This window comes from Beta vulgaris, chromosome 5 (genome assembly GCF_026745355.1).
Source record: "Beta vulgaris subsp. vulgaris cultivar EL10 chromosome 5, EL10.2, whole genome shotgun sequence".
NCBI lineage: Eukaryota > Viridiplantae > Streptophyta > Magnoliopsida > Caryophyllales > Amaranthaceae > Beta > Beta vulgaris.
Window position 1 is genome coordinate 12,916,228 of NC_079206.1, and position 15,701 is coordinate 12,931,928.

The window sequence follows — 15,701 nt, forward strand, 5'->3', positions numbered from 1 at the left end:
CGGTTTTTTAACCAACCTTGGTGGGGAGGGGGGAGGTGGTGTGGTTGGGTGATTAAGGTTGAGATTGGGTGAAAAAATCGTTTTTTTTTTTTTGTATTATTATAAGAGATGAAAAAACATGTTATTTATGTTTCTTTTGACTGGAAAAAAGAAGTAATCTTAAAATATAAAGTTCGACATTCAACTGTTTGAAAATACTATAAAATTTGATTCCTTCTGTTTACTCCCTTCAGAACAAATTAGTTAGGCAATTCGACATTCAATTATGGGGGATGATAAAAGCTAAACCCGTTTATATTGAAGATACATGTAATATGATATACAATCTTTTCTCACAAGTTACAATAGGAGTTTTTTGTTTGGTTCTTGGCTCTCAAAAGCCAGATTTCAGTTGCTCATATAATGCCCATAAAAGAATCCCAATCAATGTATCTCTTGCCAAATCTCTAAGGAATTTATTGATCCAAGCATTAGGAACAACAGCACCAGCTTTTTTCCCAGCTATGTCGCGAAAGCGTAGATTACCCTGGTCTGAGACAAGTGCATAAATCACTCCATTCAAGTGCCCTTTTCCGATTACTCCTACCACCCTCTTACAGTTATTTACAGCTTCGCTCCATTTCAGAGACCACGCTAGGTACTGCAAATGTAAGCCTTAAAAGTTAAAATTGGAAAAAAAAAAAAAAAAATTAAGATGCATTCTGCTAGAGTTTTTGAGTTTGATGATTGAACTTAAGAGAAATGAGAACACTACCGTGTCTCGTTCATGTATAAGTGGCAGTAAAAGGGAAGGGTATGCTGAGCTGAGTTTCTCATAAAGCCGGTAAGAACTATCATCAGTATCCAATTCCTGTAATCAGTTACAGCTGAAAACTTGAGCAAGAAATATAAGGCATATAACCATTCATTAGTGTATGTGTCGAAATCAAAATGGCCTATTTGGTAGACAATAATATACTGTATGTGATAATCACAATGAAGTCATAGGTAGATTCATGAAGAAAATCTTATCCTAATGTCTATTGTCATTATTTGATAGAAATTATGTATTCTCAATTTTCCCCCTTCGCAATATTTCTATCGACTTATACTATCACCGTGTCACTTTAGAGGTGGTATTGGGTGACTAGTATCATATTTGTGAAACAAAACACTATTTAAGGATTGTTGGATTTTATAATAAATGCTTTTAAAGGAAACTCAAGAGTTGCTTCAAAAGAGAATGTGAAGAGTCCTACATTGATAGAATAATAGGTAGTGTAAGGGGTTTATATACATTACACTTTCTATACCCATTGAGTTGTGTGACAAAAGGACTTTTAGTGGGCATGTGGTGAGTGGAGTCACCACACGCGCGCGCCCGCCCGGTCCGGGCCAGGGCGGGGAATAAACTTAACTTAACTAAAGTTTTGGGTTAAAAATCTATTGTTTTTAGCCAGTAATTAGGTTACCGTTTTTTCCCGAATTTCCTCCCTTAATGAGCCGTTATTTCCTAATTACGGGCCATTATCTCCTCCCACTAAGTCGGCTGGTAACCACGTTTTAACCCTATTATCCTTTTATAAATACAGAGGTTACTGTTCTCATTAACACACAGAAAATCATAAACACCTTCTCGACAATATCTTTCTGGGCAATATTCAAGATCGTTCTCAATCTGTTTTTCCATCTACACTGGAAACTCAGAGACCGTGTACCCATGGAGGTTGATTGCTAAGAGGCCGTGTGTTGTAGCGGGGCAAATTCAACTTTAGGGCAGTGAATTCTTCACGCCACGGTTTTCCAGATAAGTTAAATTTATATTGTTAGCGGTTTTAGTTCCTACAAGGATGCCATGGAAATTGGCATTGGCATAAAAACTTCTTTGCGAATACATTACTTTTACCACCAATTATTACCGACTATTAAACAATTTAAGAAATGGACATCAAAACCATGAAGTGGCAAGGATGACCTTCACATTGTCTCTGGATGTATCTGATGAAGATGTGATTCCACGGACAACTGAACCCACTAAGCTCAGCTTTTCACCCCATTTCAGTGAGTTCCATGCCCTCTCAAGCTAAAAGAAGAGAAAGATACACTCACTTCAGATATATCTGAGTCCTATGATCAGCCTGAAGTTATCTCAGGAATTGAAATTGTCAGCCAAAACCGAGCACTTGCAAGTTATAAAATCACATAAGACTTACAGTGATTTCAATGGGCCGATCACCCAACACTATTTGAGCACCAATTTCTTCAGACACTGTCCGAGCAACGCGAAACTACAATCAAAGAATCATAACTCAGGAAATTTGATAACTAATTTCCTGATACATTTCAAAGGCTAACCATAGCAATTAGCAAGTTAACTACCTCATCTCCAAAGGGTCGATCAACGTCCGAAGAGATTTTGGATGAGAAGACTGCCAACAATAGCCTTAATGCTAATGCAGTACAGTTTGTCCCCCTATCATAAGAAGAAAGCAACATGTTTAGCGACAGCACTCTTCCATTTTGATGAATGACAAGATAATGAATTAACTAGGATTATCCAAGTTTATGCTACGGCCAACAGCACCGAAAAATTCAGCACCACCTAAGGAAAACATATTTGACCTAAGTGGTTTTTCTGGCTGACTGCTGCTGGAGGTGTACATTATCCCAGCTCTGGAGAAGATCTGTGACAATTGAGCTTAAGCCATGGATTGAAGATGAATGAGCACATAAATAAGTCATAAATTGTGGTAGAAAAAGGAAGCCAGATACCTACATTTATTTCTACAACATTCCTCATAGGAATTTGACATGCGTTATTGTGTCTAGCATAACCAGATCACTATCCTAAATAGATTACGGTTATCTGATGTAAAATATCCCATATAGATGTCCAAACTGATGCACTTCCACCAGAAAAACATGTGATTCTCTTCATTATAGGTTCACTAATACCCAAATTCCTTGGTGAGAATGATTCGTAATAGAAACTTACAAGAAAAAACACATGTTGGTTAAAGAAGATGAATAACTTTGGATAATCTATGTCAGATTACATTGAATATTTTTCACCATTCTCTCTATATATTATATATAATGTAACTAGAAAGGAACTGTAACATTTCATATTAGCAGCAAAAAGAAGAGCATCCACAAAAAAGAAAGACTTTTATACATACACTAATATATATGAGTAATGTACTACAATGATAGGCTGATAGCAATTTACTTCATTTATCGTCATATGTTTGCTTCAGCATAAGATTATACAATATATAAACTACTAGTGTTTATAAGTTGAAGAAACTAGTTTAAGTGTATGGCTAGAATAGAAATTCTTGAGAATAATCTGAATAACCTATTGCTCCAATATTTCTCTCAAATTCTTCTTGCTTTCTCCCTCTATCATCAAGATCTGTCTTCGCAACAATGGTTGAAGTCTCCATTGTATTAGAGCCTACAATTGTATTTTCTTCTTCAATCAATTAAAAATAATATTAGTTGTCCTCATCTTCAATTTTCTGAAATTGTAACCATTTCATCCTCAATTCTTATCAAGTAGCTATCCTAGTTTGACCTTTTTACAGATATAAGATGTGCTCAATATTGATTTCATCAAGAGGAGTTGTATAATATCTCAATGGCATTGCTCTAGGAAATGTGCTTTGCCCCCTAAGCAAAAATTCCGATTTTCGAGCAACACAGTCGCCGGGTCTGATGATGGTTCAGTGAAAAGCAGATCAGTGAGATACACAAAAATAATGATGTTGTCCAAAAAGGCTAGAATGACCCAAGTTAGTTCACATTTACGCGAAATACGCCTAAAACCCCTATATGATTTCATATTTACCCAATATAGGCCAAAATGACCATAATGAGTTCATTCTTACTCGAAATAGGATAGAAAGACCTCAATTAGTGATGAGTCTGTCACTATGAATGAGATCGATGTAGAGCAAAATAAGTACATGTGAATAAATTAGAAACCAGCTAGAATGGCTATGGTTGGTTGTTTTGATTGAGTTTAATGATGGATTGGTTGTTGTAATAAGAATGGTGTTGCAATTGTATATGTGGATGAATTTGGATGATTAAAGGTGGTTGGATTGGTGTTTTGATTGTTGTATATTGTGCTTTATACAGGCTATGTTTCCCACATTTGAGTTTTTTCCTATACATTGACAAATACTGCCGAAATTTCGACTTCATAGCACGAATTGGTGTGTTGAAAAGGTGACATGGAGGAAAAGTAGCAATGGATCTTGGAATAAGTTGTGCAGGCTTGAAGTATGGGGTGATGGAGGTAGGAAAAAATAACAGAGGTAGAAAAATCGGAAGAAATGCTACTGCCATAAGCAGGCGTAAGTGGAGTAGAAACTGCAGTAGCTACTGCTGTAGTGCTGTACTTGCGAAAAGAAATGCATTAATTTGCTATGTTTCTACTTTCTAGGCTAAAATTGCAGCAAAATAGTGTCCAATTTGCATGAATTATAAGCAACCGCGCCAAAATATTGCATGCTGTACTAACAAAAAACACAAAGCACACATTAGATAGTTGTGGGTTTTAGGCCAAAACCTCAGCAAATTAATGCAAAATCTGCCGGCAGAAATTAAAGTACTCTGATTTTTAGCAAGCCTTTAATCGCAGCAAATTAGGCCCCTTTCAAATGTAACAGTTTTTTCATACTGATATAAACATATGACAAATTTCAATCAAAGGGTATGTCTCACCTTCAAATGCACTACAAATCTCTCAATCTTACTTATTGAAACTCTGAACTTCAACTTCATAGTTTCAGAAACTATTGAAACTCTGAACTTCAACTTCATAGTTCTTTTCAATCAAATTATGTGCTTAGAGCTTGTATCCCGACTTATTTTCAGTTCAATTCAGTTCAGTTCTCATATTCTTTACTTTAAATTTAATAACCCACCTTAAAATTTCTCGTTGCACATTTTCACTTTCGCTCTCTCAGTCTCATCCTAACTCGTCAGTTTTTCGCTCTCAATGTTGGATTTCAGTGAGGAAATTAAAATGGGTATATTGTATATTATATTATACCTTAGATGTATATGATGTTTCACCACATAAAACTTAGAATTGTAACCCAAAAAAAAAGCAAAAATAAGATTAGCGAAGTTTGATTAAAAGGCAGAAAAAACTTGCCTACTACGGCACAGCTCAACGACAACATTATCGGCTCTGAACATGGGCAGAGGAGGCCCAATCAATGTGAGTAGTACCAACCAACCAAATCTCATCGGGCTCAACAAACTCGGCCCGCCAAGGAGGAACAAGCCCAAATTGATGTTTCTGGACCAAGACCAAACAGCCCATATCAGCCAAGTCAAGAAGTTCAGGGTGAGCTTCTGAAATAGCTGAACGAGAAACAGAAGAAATTTGAGAGGAACAGTAATCGAACTCGGGTGGTGGAGGATTAATTGATGCTTCACAAGTTATCGTAGTAAAATGGGGTTTAGATTTCACCGTTGGAGGAGAGAGAAAATTCAGGCGTTTAAAGAACAGTGCTGGTGGTGGACAGGGTGGTGGTGGCACAATGAAAAAAATATGTGCTTCTCATTTTATTTTATTTTGTGTATAATATCTTGACAATTTTTTTAGTGTATAATATATCAATGTCAATTTAATCTCTATTTTATATGTGAAGAGAGGTAGGACACCAAAATATATAAATTCTTATTTTACCCCCAACAAATTAAGCAAATTACATTTAATAGAATAAGGGAAAGGAAATAAGGGGGAAATAAAAAAAAATCAAAGGAGAAACGTAGATTATCAAATCAGTAACTTCTCAAATATCAAAATTATATATTTTTTAAAATACACACCCGTTATTTGGTAGGAAAAATTCCATGATTAACTATCAATATGCAATATGTAGTTAAATGCTCCATAAACTTATTCCTTTCTATTTCATAATTTATCGCAAACAACAAAACACGGCAAAAAACACTTTGATGTTTTTGGGTAGTAAAGAATATTATATATGTAACACTAATTGTATACGAAGTGTTTGCACTTTGAACCCAGAAATTTCTTGATGAAGTTATTCATTATTGTTACCTTATTGTTATTTTGTCAATCAAGCTTTGATTTTTGGGTAGTGAAAATGATATTTATACATAAGCGTAATGTTATCAATGGTTTGTTTTAGAGAAGCGCCAAATTTGTAGTTCAGGAATTCTTATTAGCGAGATTATTCTATTTAAGTTTGAGATTATACACAATAAACTATGCTTGCATCGCGTGCTTATAAAACTAGTAAGTACTTATATTAACTAGTAATTCCAAAAAATATTAACTACTAATCCGCAAAAAATAAATGAGTTACACTTTCTTTTCACAATCAGTAATACTTATTTATAATAATCAATAACACCTACTTATATTAACCAGTAACTTCAAAAAATATTAAACATTAATTTCCAAAGAATAAATGAGTAATACTTATATTACTGAGTAATCCATAAAATATAAATGAGTAACAACTACTTATATAACACCCATAAATCAGTAATGAGTAGTTGTATAAATAGTAACTCCAAAACATAAATGAGTAACACCTACTTATATTAATCAGTAACACACAAAATATGATTAACACCTACTTATATTAATTAGTAACACTCAAAATATGAATAAGTAACAACTACTTATAAAATCTCCAAAATATGAATCAGTAATTTCTAGTTATATAAATTAGTAATTAATTTTCAAAATATCAATGAGTAACATCTACTTATATTAACCACTAACCACAACATATGAATCTGTAAAGCCTAGTTATATAAATTAGTAACTTCAAAAATATGAATGACTAACACCTATTTATATATTAATTAGTAACCCCAAAAATATGATTGATAACACCTACTTATATATTAATTAGTAATCTCGAAAATATGAATCACTAATGCCTACTTATATAAATTAGTAACCCCAAAAATATCAATGAGTAACACCTACTTATATTAACTGGTAACCTCGAAAATATGAACTACTAATGCCTACTTATATAAATCAGTAAATTCCAAAATATCATTGAGTAACGCCTACTTATATTAACCAGTAACTCCAAAATATGAATCAGTAATATCTGCGTATAATAATCAGTAACACGAACTTATATTAATCAGTGACGCATGACTAATAATACACGGTAACCCCTAAAGATATGGATCACTAACATGTAGATATTTAGATGAGCAACTCAATGATTGTAACCCCTAAAGATATGGATCACTAAGCATGTGATGTCTTTAACTCAAAGACTACAAAAGCTATAAGCAAATTACTTAAATTAAAGGAAAATAAAGGGAAATATACATTAGGCACAATCAATGAAATAGCCCATATTCATAACATCTTCAAAGACCCTACTAACAAAGCTTGGACACTGTTGCTAAGTGGGAATAACTTAAACGAAAAGTAGATCTAGTTTTTTCTTATGAAATTCAAGTTCGTGATCTCATTTATGCTATGTTTGGGAATGAGCATTTCATTTTTAAATGTAGAATTGGGCCAAATGATATGTTTGAGAAATCCATGAATTTGGAATTGGAATTGGCCCAATTCCAACCAAATTTCAACCTTTATAATAATAGCCCAATTTTAAGAATTCTGAAATTCCATGTGCAAGGGTGTCATTTGCAAATTCTAAACCCTAACTATTTTCTACTTTCCTCTTCAAGTGTTAACATATTCCTAACTTTCTCTCTCCTCAATTATAAAACCTAGCTTTCTCTCCTCCATTAACGAATCTCTTAGCTTTCTTTTCCTCCATTAACGTATCTTTAGCTTATAACTATTCGATCTCATCTCTGTAAATTCTATGGTAAGCCAAACAATGGAGATTGATTTGAAATCCTAAATTTGAAATTCTTAAGTTTACCAAACAATGAATTTGATTTTAGATTTCATGATTCGAGAATACAAATTCCAAATGAATCATTTCAAATGAAATGCTCATTCCCAAACTACCTTATTGTATTTTCATTTACATGTACCTTCATATTATTTATAAAAATTTTATGTTACTATTATTGTTTGGAAAATTTCATATTATTGTTTATGTTATAAATCTAAAAGTCGAAAACATTAATTAGTAACCTATGTTTAAGTCAATCATTAACCTATACTTTAACTTATACTTAAGTTAGTTACTAACCCATGACTAAGCTAATCAATAAACAATTATTGATTATGCAAAAAGTTGGGATTATGATTCACAACATTCAATGGAAGTTGAAGAGCAAGATAGAATTTAACTTCTTAAGCAAAATGAAATGGAAGAACAAGAAGAACGAACACAAAGCAAGTTTAGTGGGCTTTACAGGAACTTCGGGCTGAAATTCATGAAAGATAAAAAAAACATGAAATGTTATGGGCTTTGGAGTAAGGAAATCCACAACATAATATACACAAGGGGAGTAAAAAGAAATAAGAACAAAGGAATTTAGATGCAAGAAGCCATTGAGAAAAAACACTCCCAACATAAGGAGAAAATTTAAAAAAGAGAAAGAAAGAAAAGAGAACAAGTACATATTACAAAACTGGTTGCAAAGCTTATATATGGGTGAAAAGGACTACTGATAGCAAGATTCTATTATTATTGTGGTGAGCATTTTAATTTTTGACTTAGTGATATGTCTATTTTATATAGAGTTTTTACCCCGTCCTTCATGAATTATTTGTCTTAATTGCGTCTTCGGAGTCCTTTTTAGTACTAATGTGCTCCTTGTAGTGTGTTTGTATTATCAGATTGATTATTGTAGGAATTACCATATTTTGGTACATTTCCTATTCTTTTATACCACTACAAGAGACGATGTATTTTTGGGAGCACGATCACTTTGCATGAGTTGGATTCTATGGTTGAAGAGATTTCCAAGGAGTGGTCATTTGCTTGATTCCGATAATTAACGCAGAAAATATGATATTTTGAGGATCGAATTTTGGGCATAAAAAGCTTATGACCGCCCGACCGGGTGAAATCTCCCCGAGTTGGCCGGGTGACTTGACTTAGCCAAATTCAGAGACTTGAAAGAGCCAGAGACTTCTACTCGTAGGCCCGACCATGCGAAATTCGCCCGGGTTGGTCGGGCGAGGTGAGAACAAGTGAGACTGAAGAAGCTGGAATGCGCCCGGTTGGGCACGACGAAGAAACTGAGCACCTGATGACCGCCCGATCCGGCGAAATCCGCACGGGTAGGTCGGGTAGGACTTTTTAAAACACTTTTTGAGCGCGTGTTGCGCCAGTTTTTGATGGGTACATAATTACTTATCTTTTCAGAATGAATAGACTACGTTTTATTATTAGAGTTTCGACTTTTAGTTTCTAAGCACTATTTTATTTACCTAAGAACCCTAGTATTGTTTTTTCTCATTTTTATTCATTGAACTTTCAATAGAAGTGTGGATTTCACAAGATTGTTTCTATAATTGGTATTTTTCTCTTCCTTTATTATTTTTGTTTAGTTCTTGATTATTTATTCATCATGTTTACTTATTTCATCATGAGTAGTTATTTCAAATATGATTGAGTAGTCTATTTCTAGAGTTTAGGGGATCCATGATCAATTATGAAGGGATGTTTATAAAGTATTGATATTTAATGATGTTTGTTGATTCCTATTGAATGTATTAACTCTATTCAATCTGATTTGGACAAATTTGATTGCTATAGTATTGCAATATTAGGTTATGCGCCGAGAGGTATAAACTTGATATTAAGGCTAGTTTCAATAGGTAATTTTGGTATTAATAAATTGCGAGAGGCTGTCAATATCATTCTATGGTTGATTTCGATTCGAGAGAACAACGCAACCTGTTAAGCTGCATTATTAATGATTGATTGTTGTGTTTCATCCTGGAATTATTGTTCATTGGTGAACCCATACCCTAGACTTTTTATTATTGATATTCTTGATTTAGTTATTGTTCAGTTTAGCTTAATAACCAACAACACTCGTTCCCTATAATCTAGATTTGATTGACAATTAGGAAAAGAACACTGTTTTTCCCTATGGATTCGATCCTACTTCCATGACTACTATTTGTTAGAGGACTTTAGGATGACTTTTGATGATTAGGTGATACGACTTTAGCCTGTCACTTAGGTAAAAGAACTTAAACTGGTTTTTTTTAAGAAACTGGAACTATTAAAGTTACTTCACGTAATTGACTTACTTTATACTCCCTCCGTCCCTTAATAGAGTGCCCATTTCTCCAATGCACGTTTGCCAATGCACGTTTTGTATCGTTAATATCTTTAGTTTCATATTAGTAAAAATTATAAAAGTTTGATTTTCTTAATGTACGTAATGAGACGAATCAAACAAGACCCCACATGACTATGTTTTTTCTTATATATTAGAAATATTTTTTGAGGGCTTTCTTTACCTTTGAATAGTGTCCAAAAAAGAAATGGGCACTCTATTAAGGGACGGAGGGAGTATAAGTTAGTATGTATTTTGTTTATTTGTTAAGGAAAGAAATTCGAATTGACTTTAAACCGACCCGAGTTGACCCGAGCAATTGAACATGTACCCGACTCGAAATTTCATGGACCATAGACGGACCAAACCTGAATGGAACAAATGTGTACCAAACGTAATTCGAATGCAAAGTTGATTAGAATACGATCCAACTCGTATCTGATCCGCATGACCCATTTTGCCACATCTAGATGATACCATGTACGTAAAATTCTACTTCATATGTTCTTTTGTAGTTCCATTATTTTTATTTTTATTTTTTTCAATATATAATTTTAATAGTCAATAGTTTAATAATTAATTAATAATATAAGTAGTAAAGTTTAATAATGCAAAAACACATTGAAAACAAATTTAACAATATATTACATAAATGTAATTGATTACATCATTGGATTCTAAATAAGTGCAACAGTTTTACTTTCAAACTTGTTAACATCCAAGTTTCACCAAATATATTTGTAATTATACGTTAGCAAAAGTCATAAAAAATCGATATCATAAAAGTACTCATTGACACAAATCCAATAACATTTTATAAGATAATAGATAATTTTATATATTTAGTAAAGAGAGTACAGTCAAAGTCAATTGTGTAATTGGTGCAAAAGTAAAAGTATTAAAAAATAAACTGTTATTAAATTAAAAAAAAATATAATCAACGTTAACACTACAAGTAGTGCAAAAGTGAAATATTGTAATTATGAATGAACCTATGTAGTATGATAAAGACGTTCTAATTGGTACCAATAAGAATTTGAAACCGGAACCCATTAGAACTAGAGATTAGGAGAATAATTAGGTATCCAGTTTTGAACTCGAAACTCTTTTAAAAGACACGATTTTGGATCCGATTATTTCAAGTATCACTTCTTGGAACCGAAACCTGAAGCATTTGTTACATGATCGGTTTTTTTTTTTTTTACAATGGCTAAACAAAGGAGAAAGTCAATATCCTTCCTTTCTCGCTGTAGTCGCGAGTATGTGGGAATCCATGACATTTTCTCTACTAAGGTCTTGTTCTTTTGAACTTATTTTGGCTAAATTGAAGATGAAATAACTGAAATTAATTGAACTAAACTAAAATTAATTGAACTAAACTGAAATTAATTTAACTAAAATGAAATTAACTGAACTGAAATTAAATGAAATAAGAGAAACTGAACTGAATTGTATATTTCATTTTCTAAAATAATAATCAATAAGTATTAACATAATATTATCAATACTTATTACCAATACTTATTAATAATAAATTATCAATAATAATAATAATAATAATAATAATAATAATAATAATAATAATAATAATAATGACAATAGAAATATATATAAAAAAATTATTATTATTGTTATTATAGTTATAATATTAATAATAATAACAATATAAATAGTGATATAGAAAACAAAAATAATAATTAAAACATTAGATAAGATTAAACTGAAACGAACTGAACTGAAATTAACTGAAATGAAATAAAATAAACTGACTGAAATTAATTTAACTGAACCAAAATTAACTGAATTGAGCTGAAATTAAATGAAAATAAGTCCAAAAGAACAGAACCTAACTTTAATACAAGAAAAGTAAAACGAAAGATTTTGTTAGTTCCTTGATAGATATAATAATTGGTGTTATATCCTTGTTGCAACTTGAGACTTTGATAAGTGCTCCCACAATTTCTTTCGAGTTTGTCTTGATGGTTAGTGCTTAGCATTTTCCTAGGAAGTCTAATATGCCCTTGTGCTTCTCTCTAAAGTGGGATGTTTGCAAATATTTTCCCCGCATATTCTTATGTTGGGTATAATTTACCTCTTGTCCAAGCTATGACTGCTTTCCACTTTGTGCCAATCTTTCCTTTCCATGCCCCATTTTCATCCGTTCGCGTTTTACATGTTACACTTTCATCACTTTTCACATATGACAACGTAAAACTTTGAAAACATATATCTCTAATTTTGTATTTGTAAAAATTATGAAAAGTACTAATGAATGATATTATCTCCCAAATACCTAATTCTCCTCATGTTTAGAGTAATTTTTCCTCTTCATTTATCATATTCTAGCTTATTTTGCGTAATTTATAATAATTGAGTTATTTGTATCTTATTTATGAAGATTAGTTATTTTGGCTATTTATATAGGGTTTGGTAATATTTATTTGTGTATGATGTTATAGGATTAACCTTAAAGGTCTTCATACCACACACCAAGTATAGAATGGAGCAATTTTGCCAAGATAAGATCGAGCTTTTAAAAGTATTTGTGCACAAGGTCATAGTAAAACGGTCAGAACTTTCATCACAAATAATATAGTGATTCAAGTTGGAGATGAAAGTTTATCTCGATAGCTTTTCAACCAGTGGTCACAATCCCAATTCCGATGAAAAATGAAAGGGATATGACTCTTTGAAGTCAAGCGCGTTTGTTGGCCTGCCCGAGCTGTGACCAGCCCGCCCAGGCTCCTCATCCCGCTCGAGTTGCTGAAGAGTGGAGCTTTTGCCTCGACGACCCTGCACCGTCCGAGCCTTGACCCAGCCCACCCGGGGTGCCATGGTCAGCCTGCCCGAGCCCTGTGCCACCCTCTTGGGCTGTTGTTGCTGCGTGTTTTTTTGCTTTAGAACATTGTAATTGGGGCGTATAAATACCTCCTTAAGAAAAAAAGGGGATTATTTTATTCACCACTCCTAGGTTTAGAATATTTTTAGGGTTTTAGGGAGGATTAGCCTCCATAGCTTAGTTTAGTGGAAAAGTGAGTAAATTCAAAGAAAAATTGAAGATTTGGAAATTCAAGTGTGACAACTTGTATTCGAAGATTCAACAATTTATCAGTGAGCACGTCTTACTCTTTCTCTCTCTTCTTTTATTGCTTTATTTTAGTTGTTTGCATTGTTTAATTTTCATGTTTAATAGTTAATCTAGATTAAAGTTTTCATCTTCTCCTAGTTTTTTCTTGTTTGTTCACTAGATTTTTTTTTTTTTTTTTACTTTGAAGTCTTAATTTTTGATTTTTGCTATTTTTGAATTGGTGATATATTGCTAGTTTTTCCATATTTAGGATATTTGGTAGTATAATGGTTAGTGAGTAGTTCATTAACTAGAATTGGGAGCCCAATCATTATTTCCATCATATTTTCATGAGTAGAATTTATTAGTTGGTTTAATTTAGAATTTATGCAATTTTAATCATTGATGTTGATTGGTGGCTCAGTTGATGTGAGCTCCATCACCTTTTGATCTTTTTTGTTGTTCATTTAGTGGTTTTCTTTTATGTGGTTGACCTTCATGATTGATTGATTAGCTGATATATACATCATATTAATTTGGATTTGATTTCTATTCCTCAACACATGCCAATCCCTATATCTCTACTCGGTTGTTGGATCTGAACTATGATTGTGGTGTATTCTCATTCCTAGTGTTTTTCCTAATTTGATTTCAATAGTTTATACCCTTAGTTAATTTAACCAATACTTGACCATTACAATAGTTTATACCCTTAGTCCTTGTGGAAAGAATGACCCTTGTTTGTCACTTTACTTAGTTTAATGGTCTAGTTAGGTTTTGTTTGATTTTAGAAGACTAGTAATGACCTAGTTTTTCCTACGTTCAAGTACATATTAAAAAATATATATATTAAGACGAATCTAACAAGATCCTACATAACTATATTTATATTTACATATAAATCATAAATGGTCAAAGTAAAATTTATAAATAGTGTAAATGTCAGAGTGTAACATGTAAAAAAAAAGGGTAATGTTATATGTAATCCTAAGGGCTACATATAAGCATTAAATACATGTCTTAAAATGGAAACAATTTATGAATTCATGATAAAATTTCACATCATTTGAGGTAATAAATGCTTGATTCAAATTTTTATTTCTATTTTAAGCTTATTATACGTAGCCCTAAGGGCTATGAATATCATTTTCCAAAAAAAAAAGGAAATATTATTTTAGTTAATCGCGTGTGAGAAGTTACATGATTAATTAACCGCGTCGCTTGTAATAAGTTAATTAACCTTCCTCAAGAAATCAAGATGACCGTTATTTAACATTTAATGCTCCTCATAACCGCGTAACACTGTCAGAAACTTACACCGCCTCATTTGATAAAAGCACCCCTCAATCCTCATTGCAGAAATTGCAGAGCGAAATTCCAAACCCTAATGAAAAATTCCCCTCTTTCTTTCAGGGAATTGGGCGATAATCCAAATTCCACTTCTTCCTCAAACATTATGATGGAATGCGAAGTTTCGGAATTCGAACTTCACCATCTTTCGATTTCTGGATATCAATTTCCGTAATTGAAAATCTTCAATTCATATGAGTGGTAATTGATTGCCGTCTTTTGAATTATCGCCTTCTGAAGAGCCAATAATGAAGATCTCTTTGAATTTGCTATTTAGTTACATTGAGGTGATTTTTATGTTTTCCTTTTCAATTTCAATTTCTCCCAATTTTGTTGTTTTTCCTTTTCTTATGATTTCGGGACTAATTTGGTACGTTAATGGGTAGGGATTTTGCAGTTATTGGAGTACGAAGAACGAATGTCTAAGTTAGAAGGTTGTTTGAAGGCATTGGTTCTTCGTAGGCAGACGTACGGTTTTTACGATCAATTCTTTGTACTCGTATGGGTGCGCCTCCACTTCTGCGAGACATGCGCCTCCTTACGCCTTCGCGCCTTATCTAGGTTTCACAATGTCCGAGGAAGATGTATTGTCATCCGTGAGACCGTGAGTGGATTTTTGACATGATAAAGATGTTATCCTCTATAGGTCTTTCTCTCCACCGATTAACTACAACTTTTTTATTTTCCATTTAGTTATTGTTTTCTAATCTATGCTAAATTTTTCTGCTTGTATAGTAGTTGACAAATGTGATTTAAGCATATTATTTGCCACGAATCCTACTGTGTTACTTTCTCCTAAAAAGTATTACTTGTGTGTGGATTTAGTAATTACATGTCCAAGTAACATTTGGTTAGTGAGTTGCTGATTTAGAGATTATAGGGAAGAAATATCTTAAATGTTGCTTGTCTGGTGGTTCATTTCTAACTATGCGCGGATTATTAGGTGCTCACATACACGTATATAATTTTAATGCTTCTTGTTCATTGGGTTGTTGTGCTAACTAATCAAAGTTGTTGATTTGAGGTGAAATGTTTTATCGAGAACAAAAGAGTAAGGGAGATGGGT

General features: G+C 32.8%; 1 protein-coding gene and 1 long non-coding RNA gene across 3 annotated transcripts; one reads left to right on the top strand and one right to left on the bottom strand.

The window, feature by feature from the left end:
* Positions 1-268: 268 nt before the first annotated feature.
* LOC125497572 (uncharacterized) lies at positions 269-5,507 on the bottom strand. The gene is made up of 6 exons (XM_048644880.2): positions 5,147-5,507; positions 2,359-2,452; positions 2,193-2,267; positions 1,955-2,062; positions 755-850; positions 269-640 (listed from the first exon to the last, which is right to left on the bottom strand). Exons 1-6 carry the CDS (start codon positions 5,239-5,241, stop codon positions 374-376), a joined length of 735 nt encoding a protein of 244 aa, XP_048500837.2. The 5' UTR covers positions 5,242-5,507; the 3' UTR covers positions 269-373.
* Positions 5,508-14,544: 9,037 nt separating this feature from the next.
* Positions 14,545-15,463, top strand: LOC125497348 (uncharacterized). Of its 2 annotated transcripts, none has more exons than XR_008969693.1 (2): positions 14,545-14,922; positions 15,022-15,463. It is a non-coding gene; the product is annotated as an uncharacterized LOC125497348 (long non-coding RNA). The 2 variants fall into 2 exon arrangements; XR_007273978.2 differs by having other exon boundaries at positions 15,033-15,463.
* The last annotated feature ends 238 nt before the right edge of the window (positions 15,464-15,701 follow it).